This window comes from Pleurodeles waltl, chromosome 3_1 (assembly GCF_031143425.1).
Source record: "Pleurodeles waltl isolate 20211129_DDA chromosome 3_1, aPleWal1.hap1.20221129, whole genome shotgun sequence".
Classification (NCBI taxonomy): Eukaryota; Metazoa; Chordata; class Amphibia; order Caudata; family Salamandridae; genus Pleurodeles; species Pleurodeles waltl.
This window is the reverse complement of record NC_090440.1, coordinates 922,282,956-922,304,255: the sequence shown is the minus strand read 5'-3', so window position 1 is coordinate 922,304,255 and position 21,300 is coordinate 922,282,956. Positions and strand designations below refer to the sequence as shown.

At 47.0% G+C, this 21,300-nt stretch overlaps 1 protein-coding gene across 1 annotated transcript in view; it reads right to left on the bottom strand.

The window, feature by feature from the left end:
- Nucleotides 1-21,300, bottom strand: part of LOC138284762 (uromodulin-like) — a 191,914-nt gene that overhangs the window by 24,727 nt on the left and 145,887 nt on the right. The window contains exon 6 of the mRNA XM_069223900.1: nt 12,393-12,555. Within this exon, the coding sequence (XP_069080001.1) occupies nt 12,393-12,555 (163 nt within the window). The remainder of the gene's footprint in view (nt 1-12,392; nt 12,556-21,300) is intronic.

The window sequence follows — 21,300 nt, the reverse complement described above, 5'->3', positions numbered from 1 at the left end:
GGAGTCAGATGTTCAAAGCTTTTTTGAGGCTGCAAATGGTACGATTTGCCGATTCGGGCTGTTTGCGACTGCAAAAAAGCATTTTTTGATGTACCAAGCCCTATTTGTAATTTGGAAATCTATTACTGAATCACAAATTGGGTTTACAACTCAATATTAGGAAGGGGCGTGTTTAGGGTGTCCCTTCCTAATACCCGATCGCAGTGGTATGTGTGATGGAAATGCGGTCGCAAAACATTCACATTTACCACCAACTTAAAGTTGGTGGTAACCCATTCACAAATGGGAAGGGGTTCACAAGGGACCCCTTCCCTTTCGAGCTGTCCCACATACGACTGCGTACACTTAAAACATGAAAGGAAAACTATTCTTTTTTGTTTTTAAAATGCATCCTGTTTTCCTTCAAAGTAAATGGGTTGCATTCAAAAATTATTTATTTAAAAGCAATCACAGACATGGTGGTCTGCTGACCCCAGCAGGACATCATCCCTGTGTCTTTTGCGATTCCCCATCCGTTGCAAAGGGAGACCTACCTTATTAATATTCAAGAGGTAGGCCTATTTGTGACCCACTCAACCCCTTATCTGCACTCATCACCTCCACTGATGACAGACACCAGGAGGAGATACGGCACAATGCAGACAGGACTACAGGTAACATACATTACACATGACACATACCTGTTTCTCATGATAAGCATTGTTGAATTAACTCTAATCTGGAGTCAGATGCATCCTCATTATCTTCCTCCTCATCACTCACTATGTCCCCTTCATCAGCCACTGGTGCAGGTGCACCTCCTCTACCTCCAGCAATGGGATGCGATGCCTCAGGGCCAGATTGTGCAGCATGCAGCAGGCAACAATGACCTGGCAGACTTTAAGTGGTTTGTAGAGTAGTGCACCTCCGGAGATAAGTACACAGTGGAATTGGCCTTCAGTAGGCCAAAGGTCCTCTCGATGACATGCCTCGTCCTGCTGTGGACATCATTGAAACCGTGTTTGCCATCTGTTGTCGGATACCTCTCAGGTATCAGCAGCCAGGAAAGGTTAGAGTACCCAGAGTCACCTGTGAGCACAAAGGTAGAACACATCTCAAAACAGCTGGGGACACAGAGTAGATTGTGAAGTGACATGAGATGACACTGGCACACATCATATTAGATACATACTGATGAGCCATGCCCGGTCCCTCTGTAGTTGTGCCGTCATGTGTGGGACGTTGCTGTTCCACAGAATGTATGAGTCATGTACCGAACAGTGGCCAAATCCACACGTTGAGGGAACATGATGTAGCAGGGCAGTTGTCTGAGCAAAGCACACAGTACATCCTTCAACACATTCCTGAACATCGGCTGTGACATTCCTGCTGCCAAGCCCACTGTCATCTGAAATGACCCTGAGGCAAGGAAGTGGAGTACAGACAACACCTGCACTAAGGGAGGGATGGCATAGGGATGAAGTATGTCAGGCAACAGATCAGGCTCCAACTGGCTACACAGCTCCATGATGGTCTGACAGTTCAGACGATACGCCTGAATGACGTGCCTCTCTTCCAGGGTAGCCAGGTCGGCTAGGGGCCAGTACACAGGGGCATGTCTCATCATCACTATTGCACCGTATCTGGGAAGAGGAGAGAGGAGAAGTCAAAAGCTGATGTATGCGATGTGTCGACATTGTCAATCTGTGCAGTAGTCACTACATATCATCCATGACGCACATAAAATTCATCTACTATTCACTTATTGCATGTGAAATGGCAGCTGGCTGTCCTGTATGCACAGGACAGTGGAAAGTGGCCTAATTCTGCCAGCGTTAGACGTCATGGTGGTAGGCGGTCTAAACCGTAGTGCAACTCCTCATTGGATAACATTGTTGCCTGTGGAAGATTGGGGCCAATGGTGATCCCCGCCGGCAGTGACAATCACTCGGCGGCCATAACCGCAATTTACTGTTACATAGTTCACTTGACTCCCGAAACTCATGCAAGCAAGACATCCACTGCGTGTGCTGCTGTGTTCTGATCCAGGGAGCCAAGATGCCCTGTCCTGCAGGAGATAGGGCCCCAGCCTTCACACAGGCAGAGCTGGAGAAGCTTATGGATGGGGTCCTACCCCTGTATGGACAGTTGTATGGGAGCACCAGAGCAGCAGGTGAATCTCATGTCACTGTCATGTGTGGCTGACATGTGCGTGAGGATGAAAGGAGTTAGGGCAGGGCAGATGGAGTGGATGCATGGAGATGGGTGAGGAGTCTGAGCATTAGTGGTGTGAGGACACGTGACTGTGGTTCATGAAATGTGTTTGATGTGTGATATCCACTGCTGACCTTGTAATGCCAATCTACATGATTTTGTCCTTCTGTCTGTGTCACCCATGCAGGTCAGCGCCCATCAAAAGAGGGGGATTTGGAGTGCCATCGACAAGCAAGAGCGGACTCGGGAGGTCCATGATCGGCGGAGCACCCACTGCAGAAAGCGGCAGGGGGACCTGAGATGCTGGGCCCAAAAGACCACAGAGGCCCAGCTGGGGACATCCTCCCAATGAGGGAGGGGTACCCGTCAGACCCTGACCCCTGTAATGTCCTGCATTTTGGCAGTGGCCTACCCTGAGGAGGATGGGCACTTGAAGGCAGCACAGCAGCCACAAAGGGGGTAAGTACACACTGACTCCTTGATGATGTTCTGCCTGTATGGCTTTGGGTTTCATACTAGTGGAATGATGTAGCATAGGTAATTGTTAGTAGTACCCCGACTATGGGTATGAGCCTTCCTGGTAGGATTGGTTCATAGATGTGTGCCAATACCATGCAGACAGTGACTTATGTGGGCAGTTACTTCCAATTTGGGAATTGTGTGGTGACCCTCAACAAGGTTTAAGAGCCAAGTTCCTAGCATCAGCATCAGTACAAGTGAGGTGGCAGGGATTGCCATCAGTATCAACCTACCACTGTGAGCAAGGTAATTAGTGTGTCCTCAATCAGCTGCCATGTACCATATGTGTAGATAGGTACAATGAGGTCAGATGCTGCTGTGCTACTTCGGATTCCTCCTCCGATGGACATTCACTGTCGGTGGCGGACCCATCTGGGACCATCCCAGCACCATCCTTCTCCACCCCCCCCCCCCTTACCAGCACCACCCTCCCTGTAGCTCCCCACCCAGTTGCCCATGCCCACTCACCCAGGAGGGTGGGCATCTCCTTCGCTGCAGGCACCTCTGAGTCTGCTCCAGTCAGTCCTGCTGCCCTCAATGAGGAGGCTGTTGACCTCCCGAGGTCCATCTCTGTGGGGCAGTCAACCATTGTGAATGCCATCCAGGGACTGGCATCACAGATGCAGCATTCAAATGCCTACCTGGAAGGCATTCACAGTGCCCTGTCTGCCCTGCAGACATTGTTTCAGGCTCGGGCCTCCACATTCATGCCAGCCAGCGTTCCTTCTTCTTCTGTTCCCCCCTCCAATTACCTGTTTCCAATCCCACATCCCTCTCATCCATCCAAGGCACACCGTCATACCAACATGCATCCACATCAACAAACCCAGATCTCAAGGACAAACACAAGCACCACAGAAGACACCCCCGCCATACACACACACAACTTTCAGATGCAGACACAACAACATCCACTCCCAACATGGACTCCCCCACCACCTCTCCCCTTATAGGCAGTACACCACTCATACCTGCAGTCACCACCTAATCACTTCCAGATTCTGCCCAAAGTACACTCATTTCCACAGTCACCACAAAACTAGACCCCCATGCATGCACTCCATACACTACATGCACATTCAGAACTACTGTCAACATCCTCCCATGCAGCACATCCACCCTACCTGCAAACACCATAACAACATACATTCACACATCCCCCTGCCATCTCCCTGCATCTCCTCCCCCCTCCTCCCACTACACCTAAACGCCCACACTCACACACCCAACAGTCACACAGCATACATGACATCCACACTCACACCTGCACCCAAGGCACCTCACCGTAAACAACTTACAACCACTCCCTCTCCCTCCATTGCAAACGTTACTCCCATTTTGAACCTTGTGCCCTAAAAAGATTTCCTGCATGAGCTTTCCCTATTCCCTCCCACTGATCCAGACCCTGTACCCCCACCAAGCTCCCTGTCCACTGCCAAAACCCCTGCTTTCCACCTCCCAGTCCTCCCATAGTGCACCTGGGACTCGCAATGCCCTTCCGCCACATAAGACATCTACCCCCACCAAGGCCAAGGTGACCCCTCCCAAAGCAAAAGCCAAGCTCCCTCCCCCCAAATCTAAATCTAGAACAAAAACCCAACTCCAATCCAAACCAAAGGACCCCCCTCGAAACCCAAACTCCCACCTTGCCCCCCATCACCCCTGAGGTGCCTGCATGCCTCATTGATGCCCCTGCCATGTGGAGGCCACTTTGCAGTCAGGAGTCAAGTTGGGACCATGGACATTGCCATGTGTGCCTGGGGCACCGGTTAAAGTTGGACTGGCCAGTAGGCCTATGTTGTTTCTTATCATGTTTATTTTATAGTTTGCCCTTCATTATATCTGCACCAGGGACCCCTTTGTGTCGATGAAAGCTCTTTGGCTTTCCTTCAAAATGTATGTGTTGCATATGTACGATTTGTTGTGTGTGGTTTGTATGTGAGTGTGTGTATGTGTTGGTACGGTGCTTGTTTGTGTGTGTGCGTGGCAGCCACTATCTCTGCCGGGTATGTGTGTTGTGTGTACTAATATCCTTTCCTCCAGTGTATGCTAGGTGGGTGTACTCACGGTTGGTGTCTTAGCCGCGCTCGCTGGTTCTGGAGTCGTATGGCCAGCAGGAGCACTGGGAAGGCTTTCAGTTCGGGTTCCATGGCAGCTGCGAACATGCCTGAGTTCCTGAAGGTGACTGTCCCCTTTTATGTGGATCGTTTACGCCAGCCTTTTCGTGACGGGCAACAGCAGCAGAAATCCTGGCGGTGTGCAACTTCATAATATGGTTGGCGAAAACCGGGAGATGCCTACTGCCGGCCGCAGCGGCCAGCCAGCACTGGTGGGATTGGTAGCGACTTGGCTCTGTTCCGGTCAAAACACCACCATGATCCTAATATGGCGGTCTGTAGTGGTGCCGTGGTGGTGCGACCGCCACCTCCATCACGGTGGTCCTCTGACCGCCAAAGTCGGAATGAGGGCCTATGTGTCTTCTAACTTTGCAGTGAATGAAAAATAATAAATGGGGAATGCATTGTTTCTTACTTGCCTGCAACAGACTTTGGAAGGAGTTCAAAGGGAACGAGGGACCTGCGGACAATAAGGGGACCCAGCTTAGTGGTGGGTTGGAGCTAGTTGCCATGGTCAACAGTGGATAGGGGTTAGCTGGACTCAAGGATGGAGGGGACTACTCTGACTCTGACGGGAGTCGGCAGCATTATAGTGGGAGAGGGCTGCTTTCCCCCCTCCTGAGAGGACAGCGGAGGGATACCGAGCAGAAAGGAAGTGGAGCTGACCATGAGTCTCTTCCCCCTACTCGAGTTGCTTCAGGCACTGCCTGCTGCCACCTGGAGAATACACTGGAACAGAAGCGACATCAGCGGTGAATGTGCGTGGACAATTGAGGGCTATGACATGAGGAGTTCCCTCAACCCCCATAAAAAAAAATACATGCAAAAAAAAATCTGCACATTTGCTCCTACTAAACCAAGACTATTGCTGTTTGCACCCCCTATACCCTATTCACAGACAAAAATAATGACTCTAACTAACCTCATGCTTCCCTCATACCTAGAGAGGGTCATTTGTGTACTTTACCCTGTGGTCAGAGCATCTCCGGTATCATAGTGGATGAATGAAACAAGCTATTTTTGTAACATCTGCCACTTCAACTTAATAGTGTGGTAGGCTCGCTCCTCCATACCACCCACATAAGCAGAAGAAGTTAATATCATGCGGCACAACCCTACACACCAACAGATCATGGATTCCCTCATGGAGGCTCCCAACCCAGGTCGCCAGGTTCTGCATCTACTCCCGGAGCTTCCTCGAACACTGCGCTGCTCCTGGTCATAAATACAGCGGGGATCCCCTTTGTACCCACCCACCCAAGACCTCATGCTGGCTGCGTGGAGGGGCTTGCACTCTGCAGCAGACCCAGTTTAATGCCTGCTTTTTAGCTTTAACTGTTGTTGAACATGTATGAGCTACTCCGTTGCATGGTTTGAGTGTGTGGAAGTGACTTTTGTTTCCTTTTCGTTCTGGTCCACCCATTAACTGCTTATGTGCTCCTTGAAACCCTCCTCAGGGCTTTCAGGCACTCTCCGGGATGAAGCTCTGCTGCCACATCATTGGGAAGCCATGTGCGGAGTTTGTCTGTCTCTTCCTGTCTGCATGTATGGAGAGAGTGGGTAACATGCCATTTACTGTAGGTTGTTTCCTAGTCAGCCCAGCTGTTGAACAGCATCAGCAAGAGAGACAGTAGTAACTTATCTTTTTCTCCAATACTTCACACCCCATGCCTGCGTTTGGAAGTGCTGTAACTAACATAAGCTTCTCCCTCAACTTTGTTGTCACTTAACCTTCCCGGCCCCCCTGCATTATCATGTTACTACAGATTTCAGGAAGGGTTTGGTAGGTTCTAGGGTTGTGCGAATCAAGCCTTCAAAAGTAGGGACTGAACTAAAAAGCACAGACTAAGCAAATTATTGTCACCGAAAGCAATGTGTCCGTGACTGACATAATACGCATCACATGGATGAAAATCCTCTATTTCCAGCTAAAGTCTGGGTACAATCTACACAATAAGGGCCTGATTTATACCTTTTTAGCACCGCATTTGCATCATTTTCTGACGCAAACTTACAAAATATGATTGAATTTTGTGTTTGCAACGATTTGCGTCAAAAAATGACGCAAATGTGACGCTAAAACTGTATAAATCAGGCCTTAAGTATGTAACATACATGTGGAAGAATAACGAATGAAAACCTTACTGTGTATTTGCACAAAACACAGGTCTAGTTAAAAGAACACTATATAATTGGCAATATTTTTTGGATTTGGCTGAAAAACGCTACGCAATAGAAAGTCCCAAAAACCACAAATAGAAATGATCACAAATGGCATGAGAGCTGTCTGTGTTTTATATATTATATAATGTACTTTGAAATAAAAAAATAAATAACGTTGTTATACTAGACAATCAGTGTCATGCTGTTGTTAACTGTTGCACTGTGATGACAACCCCGGCTATGGCCACTTTTGACACCCCCAAACGGAAACTTGGCAAAATCAACTGGCTATTTTGAGAGGCCAAGCGCGTTTTCCCATCACAGTTTTCGGCGACGTATTCGTCCTAAATCACATCTTATTTTCTTTAAACGGAAGAGACAGCTAATGCAGTAATAGTAAGTTAAATAGGCCTGCAAGTTAAAGATGGTTCTCCCAACGGTTTTTATTGAGAATGAATAATGTAAAAGAGCACGACGAATAGAATGCTGTATGTAATTGTTTAATCTTTTATTTTAAAAAGGAATATCGGTCAATTTGAATGGGATATTGTGTTAACATTTCTAGAATGCAACTTTTATCAACAGGTTAACATGTAGTAGTTCTGCATTCAATTAATAAAAAAATAAAAAAAATTGGAACATTGGGCCTCATTATAACCTTGGCGGACGGTGACCGCCGCACGCCAAGGTTGAACCGCTGTGCCCATTTCGACATCCCCGCTGGGCCGCAACATTGGAGCCGGCTCCAAATGTAGCCGGCGGTGTTGTGGCCGTGCGAAGGGTGCAGTTGCACCCGTCGCGCTTTTCACTGTCTGCTGTGCAGATAGTAAAAAACAGTGTGGGGCTGTGCCAGGGGGCCCCTTGACTCCCCTTCCTGCCAGACTTTCCATGGCGGTTCCGACCGCCATGGACAGGCTGGCGGGAAGGGGACTCATAAGCCCCTGGGCAGTGCTGCAAGGATTAAAACCGCCAGGACCACTGTGGCGGAAAACCACCGGTCCCGGCGGTGCTACCGCGGTCGTAATCCGCGAGTTTGTACCGCCAGCCTGTTGGTGGTACAACCTCCAAAACAGCCCTGGCGGACTTTGACCGCCAGGATTGTAATGAGGGTCATTGTGTCTTAAGCAGGTGTGTCCTACGTAAGACTAGGTTAGCCAGTACTTAGAGCAACAAGCGAGCAGGCAGGCCTCACGTTGCTAGCCTTTTCACTGGCCCTTTCATATTGTCTGCCATTCCATTCTTATTTGAGGTGGGCGAACCAACAAATTAACAGGAAGAGCTAAAGCAAGTTTCTGGCTTCGATATTAGAGCCCGTGCATGATCCGAGCCCTAAAATTATTTGCTATGCAAAACATACAACAAACATCACGTAAAGTATAATAAAGTCTACTCAAAATTTAAAAATCACACTCCAATTCAAACCACTCTATTCCAATTCTTCCCAGTCCAATTCTTCCCACTTCAATCCAATCCACCCCACCACAATACAAGCTACCCCACCCCAGTCCTGTCACTCTCAATTCAACCCACCCATTCCAATCTAATCTGCCCTACTGTAACCCACCTAAATCCAATCCACTTTACTCCATTTCAATCCACCAAACTCCAATCCAATTATTACTGAACTTGTAATCTCATTTTATAATCAAAAGGTGAAAGAAATATAAGGATTCAATCATATAATACATATTACGATTAGAACAATATACAACCTACACTAAACCTCCAAGCTAAACTAATAAAGTGCAACCGTGCTGAGACACATAAAGTGGCATAGTGCATTTTTTTAGATGCAGTTCGGGCTGGACTGCTGCCATGGGGAACAGGGTCAAGACTGATTTGCATATGGCTGGGTCCAAACTGGGGTTACATGGTGAGCAAAAGAACAATGCATTTAACCTAGATCTGTGACTGGGGTGAGTGATTGAAAAGTTTCAGCACTCAGTCTATCATCCTATTGTGTTTTTCGAGATGAAACAGGTGTGCAGCATACATGAATATACCTGGCATCCAATAACATAAGTCAGTAGATCGACCCACAAATCTCTTCTCCTGCTCCAAAAGTGCGGTAAATTTTAGCATTAGATCTTTTCTTACCTACTTCATTTGGAGTGGGTTAAGAATCTCCAGGCTGGAAATTTAAAATGCAACTACACACATATTAAAAATTGCCATTGCCAGAAAACCATCCACAGTATGCTGTATCCATGATTGGTATCGTACTTCCTTAAAAAAAAATAAGATTATCCCTGATGTCTTTGGGTTAGCTCTAAATAATGCCAAATAGCTTTAAACCTCTTAGAGCCCCCAACGTGCTTGGCATATGCCTCTTCAAAAGTCTTTGTCGTGAGCATTTTCCCCCGAGCCCTGTAACGTTGGAATTAATTGTGTTCTACAACGTTGGAGGATCAAAGAATGAGCTAACGTAACTGCAATAGAGACAAAAAACAGACCCCATTTACTAATACTAGTTCTCCTACTTTGGTTGGAGGACCCAAAAAAGACTAAATATGCCTCCGGAGCTGTCTGGAGACTATGGCTCATTGTAGCAAATAGCTATTCCCAAAACTGCGCCAACTTTGGGCAGGTATAAAAAGTGTGGAGCAAATCCCCTGCACCTTCCTGTTGGCAGCAAAAACATCAGAGACTGTTGTATACATTATATGAGGGGCTGCAGGTGTATAAGCCATCTATTGAGATAAGAAGGATATTCCTTTAAAATTTGTCATCCTCAAGGACATATACCCAGTCTATAAAATAATCTGCCAATCGCTTTCAGAGACGCAACATTGCGGTTTTAGAAAGATTTTCTCTAAGAAGCTGTTCACTTGTTCCTGGGTCCCACTAATACGTAGCAACCTCTACCAGTTCCCAACACCCAGTAGCTTAGATTTTACATGTGTGCGCATAACTAGGGGGGCATCTTGACTTGGATCCTGACAATTATTTACTATAAAATGGGTAATCTGCTGGAAACTCAGGAAAAGTACTAGCACTGATCCCCACACCTCACGGTGAGCACTTGCCATGTACTGTGGTTGACCCCCAAAATAGAATGACCAAGCTCCTTGATGCTCCTAGAGTTCCAATATCTAATCTCGGCTCTAGATGTAATCAACCTAAAATAATAGCACTGCTGCAGTTTGATATACATATAACCTGCTGGGATGTGATGCGAGATAAACAGAGCTTTCATCCGACTACCCATCTCCTGGGGTGACTTATACCATGTTTTCTTTGGCAATTTTGCGGTCTTAATAAAAGCTGGTAAACTTATTGCTGATTCCTGCACCATTCTTCCTAAGACAAAAATGTCTAATACTCATCTGCCTTGCAAAGATCTTGCCAAAATATCAAAAAGTGACGCTTGATAATATATCTGGATATAAGGAAGCACCAGACCTCTCTGCGCTTTATCCAACTGCAAAACAGAGTACTTCACCCTGGGCGCTGTCCTATTCCAGATAAAGCTTCTTACGAGTGAATCATGCTCCATAAAATAGCTGTTACTTACTTTGATAAGGACATTCGAAAAAAGGAATAAGAGTAAGGGGTAAAATGGACATTTTGATAGGTGTGACCCAGCCTGCCACTCTCTGGGGAAGAGGTGACCGTCTTTCCAATAACCCTCGAATCTTCCTCCGCATTGCCATATAGTTTAACTGGAATAGCTGTGAATAGTTGTTCCTTAAGTGCACACATAAATAGCATATAGCTCTTTGAGAACTACCTTGCTGCTGTAAGGAAACGGGTAGAACCGCCACTGATGCATTAAAAAGCAACAGCTCTGTTTTATTCTGATTAATTTTAAATCCACCAATCCTCGAAAATTCCTCAAGCCCATCAAGAGCCCCCTGCACATTCTTATTGTCTGGTTTCAGATACAAGATTTTGTCATCTGCAAATAGCTTCAATTTAGACATACATGAAATGCAGAATAACTTGGGGGTAGAGAACACCCCTGATAGGTGCCTCTATTGATTGCCACTATTACCGCCAGGCTGGAGTTGACAGATATCTTAGCCTGTGCGCCATGATATAAATTCTCAAGCGTTGAAATAAATTGTGAAGGGAATCCAAATTTATTAAAGCTGTTAAAGCTGTTAAAGCTGTAAAACAAAGCCTCCCAGTTAACCAGATTGAATGCCTCTTCCGCATCGATCATTATTATTGCTGCTCTACTTTGAGTGCATGAAAGCAAATCCGACGCCTGTATAAAAATTTGGTATTAGCTGTCATCAAATGATTAGAGACAAACCTACTCTGGTCCATATGAGATAAAGTTCGACCAGCTGGAATAACCCGGGTAGCCCATACTTTCATCATCAGCTTATAACAGACATTGAGATGGCTGATTGATCGGTAGGAGTTCACATTTGTAGGATTTTTATATTTTTTAATAAGCTAACTATAGTGGATTCCTTGAAGGTAGGGTGAACTTCCCCGCCCTCCTTTATAAAATTAAATAGATCTGTTAAGAAGGGTGCAATCCCTGCTGCAAATATTTTATAAAGTTCTGACGGAAACCCATCGTTCCCACATGCTTTACCATTTGGCATTTTTGAAAGGGCTTTGTAAACCTTTGACACTGTTATTTTAGCTGTAATTATCTCAGTCAAAGAGTTTGGCAGCTGGGACAATGCTAAAGACCCATAAGACCGTTGTATACTGGAGAGTGAGACCTAACACTGAGTTTCATATAAATTTCTGTAGCGCTGTAAAAACATCTTGGCACACCTCATCCTTCTCTTGAGCTATCCTATGGGTGACTAGATTCTCTAGTTGCCTAACCACTGAAGTGCCCTGCTTGGTCTGCTGGCTGTCCTCGTACACGAGTTGCTAACATGCTTTAGAGTTATTTATTTCCTCTAGCGTAAACGAATCTCTTAAATTCTGATTAGCCTTCTCCAGTCCATTCTCAGGAGGAGACCGAGTACTTGTTGGCAAACTCTTTGCCTGCAAAGCATTATTTACTGCTAGTTGCAACTTTGCTATATGTCCAACCTGCTCTTCAACTTATTTACTTTATATGTGATAATCTGTTCCTGCGCTGTGGCCTTAAAAGCCTCCCAAACTGAGAAGTAACACCATATCTCTATTAACAAGAAAAAAACGGTAAGATAAATGTCCTCATACCTTCCAGACACTTTTGGTGCCGACCCCCCCACCCCCCCAACGAATCTGCTGATGTATCATTATTCACTACAGTGCTGGTGACACTCGGCTAACTTCCGTCTGCGCAGGGATCTTAGTTTACTCCCACCTCATAAAAAAGGCACAAGACAGCAAATATGTGGCAAGCAGAACTATACATAACTCCGAAATACATAGGCAAGGCAAATGCAGGCGGCACAGAGGCTAACAGGGGAAGAATACCAGGGCACAGATTCAAGTACTCACCGCGGCGCAGTTCCCCGCTCCCGTCCGCTGACAGAGCTGTACGTCACAGAAGAGGTGCAGTGCGGGAGCGCCTTTTACGGGGAATACGTCCATGCTGAACCGAACTTCTAGGGACTCGCCATTGGTGTGCACTGTAGTGGGGATGGCGCTTTCTGCCGGACAACTGAGGAGAGAAGAGCCACGCCACTGTGAGTGCCATGCACTGAACCCTCTGAGCTGCAAAGGCTTCTTTGGCGCACAGTTTACATTGGGCAGGTTCCACCCCTAAGAATTCCAGACCGCATTAATAAAACCCCCGCAGAACCAGGCTGTTTGTGTGATCTGAGCAGCTGGTTATTCTGTGAGGTTTTACAACACAAATCTTTTCCCTTAGGGTGCGTTACTGTAATATTTGCCTCATGGAAGGTGCATGCTGTAGTTTGTTATTGTCACTATTGCCTTGTATGCCGTTTTGTTACGCTAGCTATGGTGTTGTGTTAATATAAATAGTGTCCCCGTAGAATGTTTGTCACTGCAGTCTCTGCCTTATAGAATGCTCTGTACTATCACTATTGTTTTTCCCCATAAAATTAAGTTCACTGTGGTTTGTTACTGTGAGAGTTTGTGCAGTCTTAGTCCTAGTTCTTGGCTTATACATCTGGTTTTAGATTTAAATGATCTACATAGTGCCAAGATGCATTGTGAGGTGAAACCAGTGCTATACTGGAAATAAATCAACAAGCTAGAATGCTGTGCTTTCTTAATGAGGTTATTGGTCTATGGAACGCTCCACATTCCATTCTGGATTGAATTTGTTACTGGGGTAGGTGTCTCATACATTGCTATGGTGGTTGTTGCTTTTTTTTGCTCTGTTTTTTGCTCTGTAGACTGCATCACGAAGTATCTTGTCACAGCCGGTTTTCACTCCTAGGCTGTTCTGCTGTGTGGTTTAATAAAGTGTCTATTGCTTACACGAAATCTGTGAACTAGGCTATTGACCTATTAATTAGGTTATTTATTATTGATTCCAGTAATGTAGTGTCATGGAATGCTGTGCATGTGATGTGTTATTGTTGCTCGCATAGATGTCTCTGCACTGGTTTGTTACAGCCACCATTTCCTCAAACTAGAACTGGTAAAATGTACCCCAAATTTCGCATTATTTGGAATTCGTGAAATTTCATTACATTTCATATTAAACAATTTTGTGTAGTGTTTACCCACAGAAGACAAGTTCATGCAGAACATGTCTCGTCGAGTGATATTTTCCTTTTTTAATCAGTCTCCTGCCAGTGTCTCGTATGACTGTTTTTATGAGCTTATGCCTTGTGTAAACAATTCGCACCGGATATTGGCAAACCGCTAAAAGGCTAATTTCACAAAAGTTGCCTGCAATTTCACGAAGTTTCCTGAAAAAAATGCACAATTTTACACGCCACACTTCTTAATTATATGTCTATTTCCTCGCGTCGTGCTGTCATTCACAGTTTGTTGTCATGGTTTGTTACTGTGTCCTTGTCATACAAACTGCTGTACACTGTAGGGTATCTATAATCGGTGATTTGGCAAGGTTTCCAGTGACCCTAGTGCAAGGAAGGAAAATGAGGCCCTCTGTGCAGGTAGTGAAAGACAGAAGGTTAGGGGTTGCTCCTAATTGAAGCAACCTTGTGTGCACTGATATGATGTGGAAGGTAACTTTGATTGGGATGCAATGGGCCCTCATACTCTTAGACACCAATGTCACGCACCAGTTTCAGTAATGACAGCTATGCCCAGATCAGTTTTCACACGGACTGGTGTAGTTTGTTTCTGTTACCCCATAGAATACGGTCTACTGTTTTCTGTTAATATGGTTTGTAGCTATTTTTATTGACTCAAATAATGCATGCATTGTGGTTTGTTGTTGTGGTTATTTTCCAATGCAGTGCTGTACAGAATACTCTGAGAGTAGTTCCCTATGTAACCTAGAATTCTTTGAGTTTGGGGGGCTTATTTACAAGCGGCTTGCGCTGGCATTGCATAATTTTTTGCGATGCACCAGTGGCGCAGGCTGCTGACCCATATCTATAAGGCCATTCAAAGCCAGTTTGTGTGGCTTTACATGACCTTGTAGATATGAAGTAAGGCAACACAGCGCAAGTTGCTGCGTTGCCTTACTGTGTGTCGGGGAGGCATTCCGAGGGTGTCACAGTGGGTGTTTTCCACACAACATCCATCGATTTTGACTCTGTTGGACCTGGCCCTTTTTGCAGGGTCATCCCCAAACTTTTCACTTTCCTCCTCCTGTTTTTCTGACCCTCTTTTGTTGGCTTTCGGACTCTAGGCACTTTACCACTGCTGATCAGTGCATGTGCTTTTTCCTTTAACCTTGGTACACTTGGTTTACACCTGCTTGGCACATTTAATTTACCTATAATTCCATTGCACAGTGGTATCCCATATATCGAGGGCCTGCAAATTAAATGCCACTAGTGTGCCTGCAGTGCAGCTTGTGCCGCCTACAGAAGTAGTCTTTCAAACTTGTTTCAGCCCTGCCACTGTAGGGCCTGCACACGCAGATTACTGCCACATTGGCTTGGCATCTAAAATTACTTGCATAGCCTGGATTTCCCATTTTACTACATTTAGGTCACCCCTAAGGTAGGCCGTAGGTAGCCTGTGTAGGTAAACGTTAGGACATCTGCCTTCATTGTGTGGCATGTCCTGGTCGTGACAAACAGCCCATTTGGTTTCTCACTGCTGTGAGAACTGCCCCTCTCATATGTTGGCATTAGAAATTACTGTATATATGTCTAAGTGGTAATTTCTGATCTATGAGGAGTAGCGTGGGCATTTTTGGTATGATTGGGAAGTGGTAAGAAATCCTACTTATTGGTATAGGTGGATATTTTATTACTATTGTGGAAATGCCACTTGTTAGAAATGGGGTCTTTGGTTGGCAGTCAGGTTACCTCCTGTCCAAGCAAGGACCCTCATTCTAGTCAGGGCAAAGGAGAAACACACCTGGTTAACCCCCACCCACCCCCTTGGTAGCTTGGCACGAGCAGGCAGGCTTAACTCAGAAGCAGTATGTAAAGTATTTGTACCAACACACGCAGTAATACAGTGAAAACATTACAAAATGGCGCCCACACCAGTTTAGAAAAATAGGCAATAGTTAGCTAAATCGAACAAGACCAAAATGACAAAAATCCAACATAACCAAGTTAAAATATGAATTTTCAAAAGAATAAGAGTCTTACTCTATAGAAAACAATGGAAACGATGATTTCGCACAAAGTACCTGGTTTGCGTATAAAGTAAAGCTGCACAGGCGAGCGTGCATTGGAAAAGTCAGTGATGCGTCGATTCCTTCTTTGCAAGGGAGACTGTGCGTCGTTTCTTCTCCGGTCGGGTCGGCAATGTGTCATTTTTTCCCTTGCAAGAGAGCAATGTGTCGATTTCCGGACGGGGCATCTCAAATTCACGCAGAGTCAGTATAACTTTGACTCTCAGGGATGATGTGTGGTAAATCTGGTCACACAGTGTTAGAAAACCGTGCTGCGTGGGGTTTGCGTCGTTATCAGAAGCTGCAAGCGGGTGTTGCGTGTTGTTTCCCCAGCTGCAATGCGTCGATCTGCCAGCCCCGATGCAGGTGGAGCGTCCATTTTAGCCACAAAGCCAGCGGAGCGTCGTTTATCAGCCGCGTTGCAGATGGTGCTTTGAAATTTTAGCCCGCAACGTGTTCTGTGCATGGATTTTAGCTCTTGTTCTGCCAACTTCACCTTTCAAGGGCCCAGGGACTGGATATAGTACTACTTGGCAGAGCCTGAGTTTAAGCAGAGAGTCCTGGTGCTGGCAGAGGAAGTCTTTGATGGCCCTGAGACTTCGAAACAGGAGGAAAGCTCAGTTCAAGCCCTTGGAGATTCTTCTCAAGCAGGAATGCACAACACAGTCCAGTCTTTGTCCCCTTTCACAGGCAGAAGCAGCAACTGCAGGATAGGCCAACAAAGCACAATCACAGACAGGGGTGGCACTTCTCCTCAGCTCTTCAGCTCTTCTCCTTGGCAGAAGTTCCTCTTGAATCCAGAAGTGATCTAATTTTCAGGGATTTTGGGTCCAATACTTATACCCCTTTCTGCCCTTGAAGTGGGGAAGCTGCACTTTAATGATATTTAAAGGCAGGCCCCATGTTACCTATGAGAGAGACAGGTCTTGCAACAGTGAAAACTGAATTTAGCAGTATTTCACTGTTAGGACATGTAACCCACATCAGTACATGTCCCACCTTTAGCATACTCTGCACCCTGCCTATGGGGCTACCTTGGGCCTCCTTAGGGGTGCCTTACATGTATAAAAAGAGAAGGTTTAGGCCTGGCAAGTGGGTACACTTGCCAAGTCGAATTGGTAGTTTAAAACTGCACACACAGACACTGCAGTGGCAGGTCGGACCCATGTTTACAGGACTACTCATATGAGTAGCACAGCCAGTGCTGTGGCCCACTAGCTAGTAGCATTCGATTTACAGGCCCTTGGCACCTCTAGTGCACTTTACTAGAGACTTACTAGTACATCAAAATATGCCAGTCATGGAGAGCCAATCACACATACATTTTACACAGGAGCACCACCTGCACTTTAGCACTGGTTAGCAGTGGTAAAGTCCCCAGAGTATCAAAAACAGAGTCCAGCACACATCAACAACCTGGGAAGCAGAGGCAAAAAGTTAGGGAAGACCACACCAAGGATGCCAAGTCTAACACCAGTTTTAGAAAGTGAGCATTTCACTGTGCTTATGCAGCCTGACTGCAATCCACATATGGGGTGACAACTGGACTTTGTGCATACCATCCAGAAAGCCATCACACAGGGATGGTGGAGTTGTAAGAGGATTACATCTGCATACAGAATGGTCTTCCTAGGCTGGGAGAGTGATGAGGGGGGCACACTTACATTTGTATAGACTGTGTCCTGCCCTCTCAAAAGGGCTTGTTTACCCCCTAATAATGCCTGGAGCCAGGGCTGGGGCTGAAAGGGGGTATTGTGCCCTTCTAAAGTTCCTTTGAAGAGCCCCCTAGATCAAAGACATTTTGAGTATTAGTACAGGGGCTGCCCCCCTTGTTTCTAGCCTCTGCATGGACTTGTGCCCAAATGCTGCCGGAAGGAGTTGTCATGCTAAGAGGAACCGCCATTAGGAATGTCCTGCTGTTGTGCTGCCCTGTGGCTTGCTAGGTGACGAGAAGGACTGCCACTTTACTTCATAAACTCTGATTTACTGACCTGCTGCTTGTTCCCTGCTCTGGTGCTCCCTAGTTGCTCTCCAGGGACTGAGTGATGTGCCTCTCTCTTGCTAAAAGAGGAAACTTTCAGCATGGGGTGTGTTTTTCTGTTCAGGAGGAATCGTGCAAATCTGTTTAGTTGACAGGGCCAACGCCGGGTGAACGCCTGCTGTTTTGGGCCTCTGATCAACATTTATGGGCTCCAGAGCTGCCCATTTTCAGATTCCCCCACTATGTGTGCCCTGAAGCTGAAAGTTGGAAAGGAATCACCGTCAAGTGGCCTGGGTGCCCCTGCTTTGTAAAGCAGTCAGCCTGTGTCACGTGACACCGCTTCCGAGAGCTCCGTGGCGTTACTGAAACCGTCTCCCCTGCCTCAGTCACAACTGTGGGGAGACCGGCTCTGAGAAGGAGTGTCTGTATTCTGGGTTGGCATGACCCTGCTAGGAAGCACGCTGTTGTTGCGCCTGCCCCACCACCAGCACAGTCCTGTGATATGAGGGCTCCCGAAGCAGCCAAGTTGGATATTTAGCCTGCGTTCCTGGGAGGGGCAGGATTATTGCTGGTACCATCAACAGCTTCTCTGAGGAGGGTTCCCCCAGGAGTTGCCGCAATGCCACCTTCCCGCAGAGGAGCCCCAGAGAGGCAGCCTCCCGCCCCAGAGAAAGGAACGGGTCTGGTGGCATTGTGTGAAAAGCAGCTACACCGCGCGCTCATGGGTAGCAGCCTTTGGTGCTTTTGACACACAGGGGAGAACAGCAAGGTCTCCCTCTTCTATCTCCAGTGTGTGCCCCCGTACCATGTTGCTCATACCTTGGGGGCCCCGATAAGTGCAATGTGATGCCAGGACGGGGTGATGATCCCTGACAGAGGTCCCGATCCTGCTGATTCTATTTCTTTGGTTTACCATATACTGTGTACTGGGGTGCATGTGTTTCTGTACCCCACGGTGGGCATCTAAACTACTGTATAACCCGTAATAGGAGCCCAGGAGCCCTGGGCCCTATAACTTTTTGACGACAGATGTGTTTTTCTTGTTACATGCTGCATTTTTGTGCTCTGGGATTGATGTATGCTGTGTTTCTTCTGACAAGAACATAGATACTGTTTCAGGGCTTTATGATATGTACAGTAAAGTTTTGTTTGTGATGTTCTTTTCATGACATGTGCAATATAGGAATATTCCTCTTTGTGTGCACTGGGATGATGTGACAATTACCTAGTTGGACGATTAGTTGATGGTCTATGATTTATATTTAATGCAGTTTATTTTCATTTAATTTTGTGTGGAGTCCCCCTGAGGCTTATGGTGGGCACTGGGGGGCAGTAGGCTGGCAATAAGGGCCATGGAGGCAGTGAAGGGGGGCTATAGGTGCATGGGCCCACGCAGGTGTTGGGAGGGCCTGCAGGGCAGGACTCATGCACACTGGAAGCCCCTCCGATGGGACAGGGGCAGCAGGGCCCTGCAGAGGGGGACATGCCCCTTGTCTTGTCTGCTGGCAGGGTAGGTAGTTCTGGGTTGGGCAGTCCCATGGGGCAGTGAAGAGGGTTAAGAAGTTCAGACAAGGGGTGGGGCCTCGGCATGAGACAGGGTTACAGACTGGTGAGAGGGGTTGCCTTGGGACAGCAGGGATGGGGGCCCATGGGAAGCGAGCAGAGCCCAGCGGGAGGGAACCACAAGGGGTAAGGGCGCCGCCTGTACTTGCCATGGATTGGTCCACAGTTGATATTGAGGCAAGGATCAGGGAACAGTGCAGATTAGTGGCGGAGACCGAAGATAGGTGGGTGTACTTGTGTAGAGACAGGGACGAGGTGCTGGGACGTGACGGACAATGCAAGAGGAAGTCAGTTACTGGGGAGCAGGGAGTGTGGGGGACTCAGAGGGTCAGGGAGAAGGCCAAGGTTGCTGGGTATGGGTGCCTAATGAAGTGGTGGGAGTTGAGCAGGAGGCCTACGTGGCCAGTGGGTCCAACAGCACGAGAGGCACACGTGGCAAAGGCAGCGAGGTGGAGAGTTGAGGCCAGTTGGTGAGGCTGACAGAAAGTTGGCGATGCCAACGGGGCACAAAACGGCACCTGGACGTTAGTCGGAAGCACTGGGGCGCTTGGGCAGCCATTCCTACAGCACGGGATCAGTTAAGGAGTACGCATAGCAAACTCCATGGGGGAGATGGTGTGGAGGAGTGGCGTGGTGTGCTGGATGCTGAGTATGAGAAGGGAAGGTATGCAATGGATGAGGAGGATGTGGTGGAGCTCGATTATGAGGAAGACAGTGATGAGTGGGAAGATGGAGAGAATGGCGAAGCAGAAGTGAGCATGGGCAAAGAGAAGGATAAGTGGTGCAAGGGCAGCGCAAACCACTCTTCATTTGATGTCTTGCAGGGGACACAGCTGGGTGCAAGAGCTCAGGAGGATACATGTAAAGGTGACCGCAGTCACAAGACAGTTTGGGAAGTGGAGGTGGAGGCTGGCACCCATGAGCAGGAGCTCAAAGGTAGGGGCGATTGGTGGTCAGCTTGGGGTAACCCCGGTGCAGTGCTGGTACAGCCCTTTACAAGCCATTAGGGGTGGGGGATGAGTCTATCCATGTGGTGGCTGGTGCAGGTGCAGCACATTCAGAGAGTACAGATGACACAGCGGCAAAAGAGGATGTCTGGCCAGAAGGGGTGGCAAGAAGGTGACTGGGGGAGAGACACATGGCGAAGCAAAAGATGGGGCGGACATAAGAAGTGTCTCCCTTACATGGCCACTGGGTTCTCATGTGGCAGACAAGACAAAAGCTAGAATATGGAAGCACGAATACGTAGACTTATTCAAGCTCCTTTACAGGGACATTCAGGCAAAGGAAGGGTCCAAGGAAGAAGAGTGGGACCTGGCACGTAGGCCATGGGTTACGATAATCATGGAAAATTGGACATCTGCCTTTCTTATTTACGCAAGTATTTATTGCGATGTTGGAAAATGGGTTATTGGTAGGGCAGGTAGGTACCTACACCTACCAACAAGCCACTAACCTCCACATAGGTACAGTTAGGTCTCAGTAAATTAATCCCAGCTCAACCCTTGGTAGCTTGGCAACGAGCGTCAAGGCTTAACTTAGGAGACAAAGTGTAAAGCATTCAAATATCACAAAACAGTAATTAAATAAAACACAGGAAACAATTTAAAAATCCAAAACCAATTTATAAAAATAGTTTATATTTTTATCTTTAAAATGACACAAAAACAATTAAAATCGGTTCGGGGGAACCGGAGATATGAATTTTTAAAGAATTATTACTTTTCTAGCGCTTAGAAACAAAAAGCGCCAATCGGGTCATCTGGTTGCACCTCGACCGGGGCAAAGTCAAACTTTCAGGCCGACCGCGATGGAGCCCTGCTCGGCTACAGGTCACGGGAGGCCTCGGTTAAAAAGTTACCTTCTGACTTAGTCTTTATTTTGAAGTTTTTCTTCACCGGGACGAACCTGCCAGTTGAATCCGACCTCCTGGAGCCCTTGTCCGGATACGCGATGTGGGTTTCCTCGATGGAGACTTTTACCTTCGGACTTAGTCGTTTTCTCGAGATGAAAATCCTTCGACCGGGGTAAACCTGGATCTTGATCCGACGTCCATGGAGCCCTTCTCGGATACGATGGCTGGGAGGTCCCGGTCAACTTTTTACGTTCGGACTTAG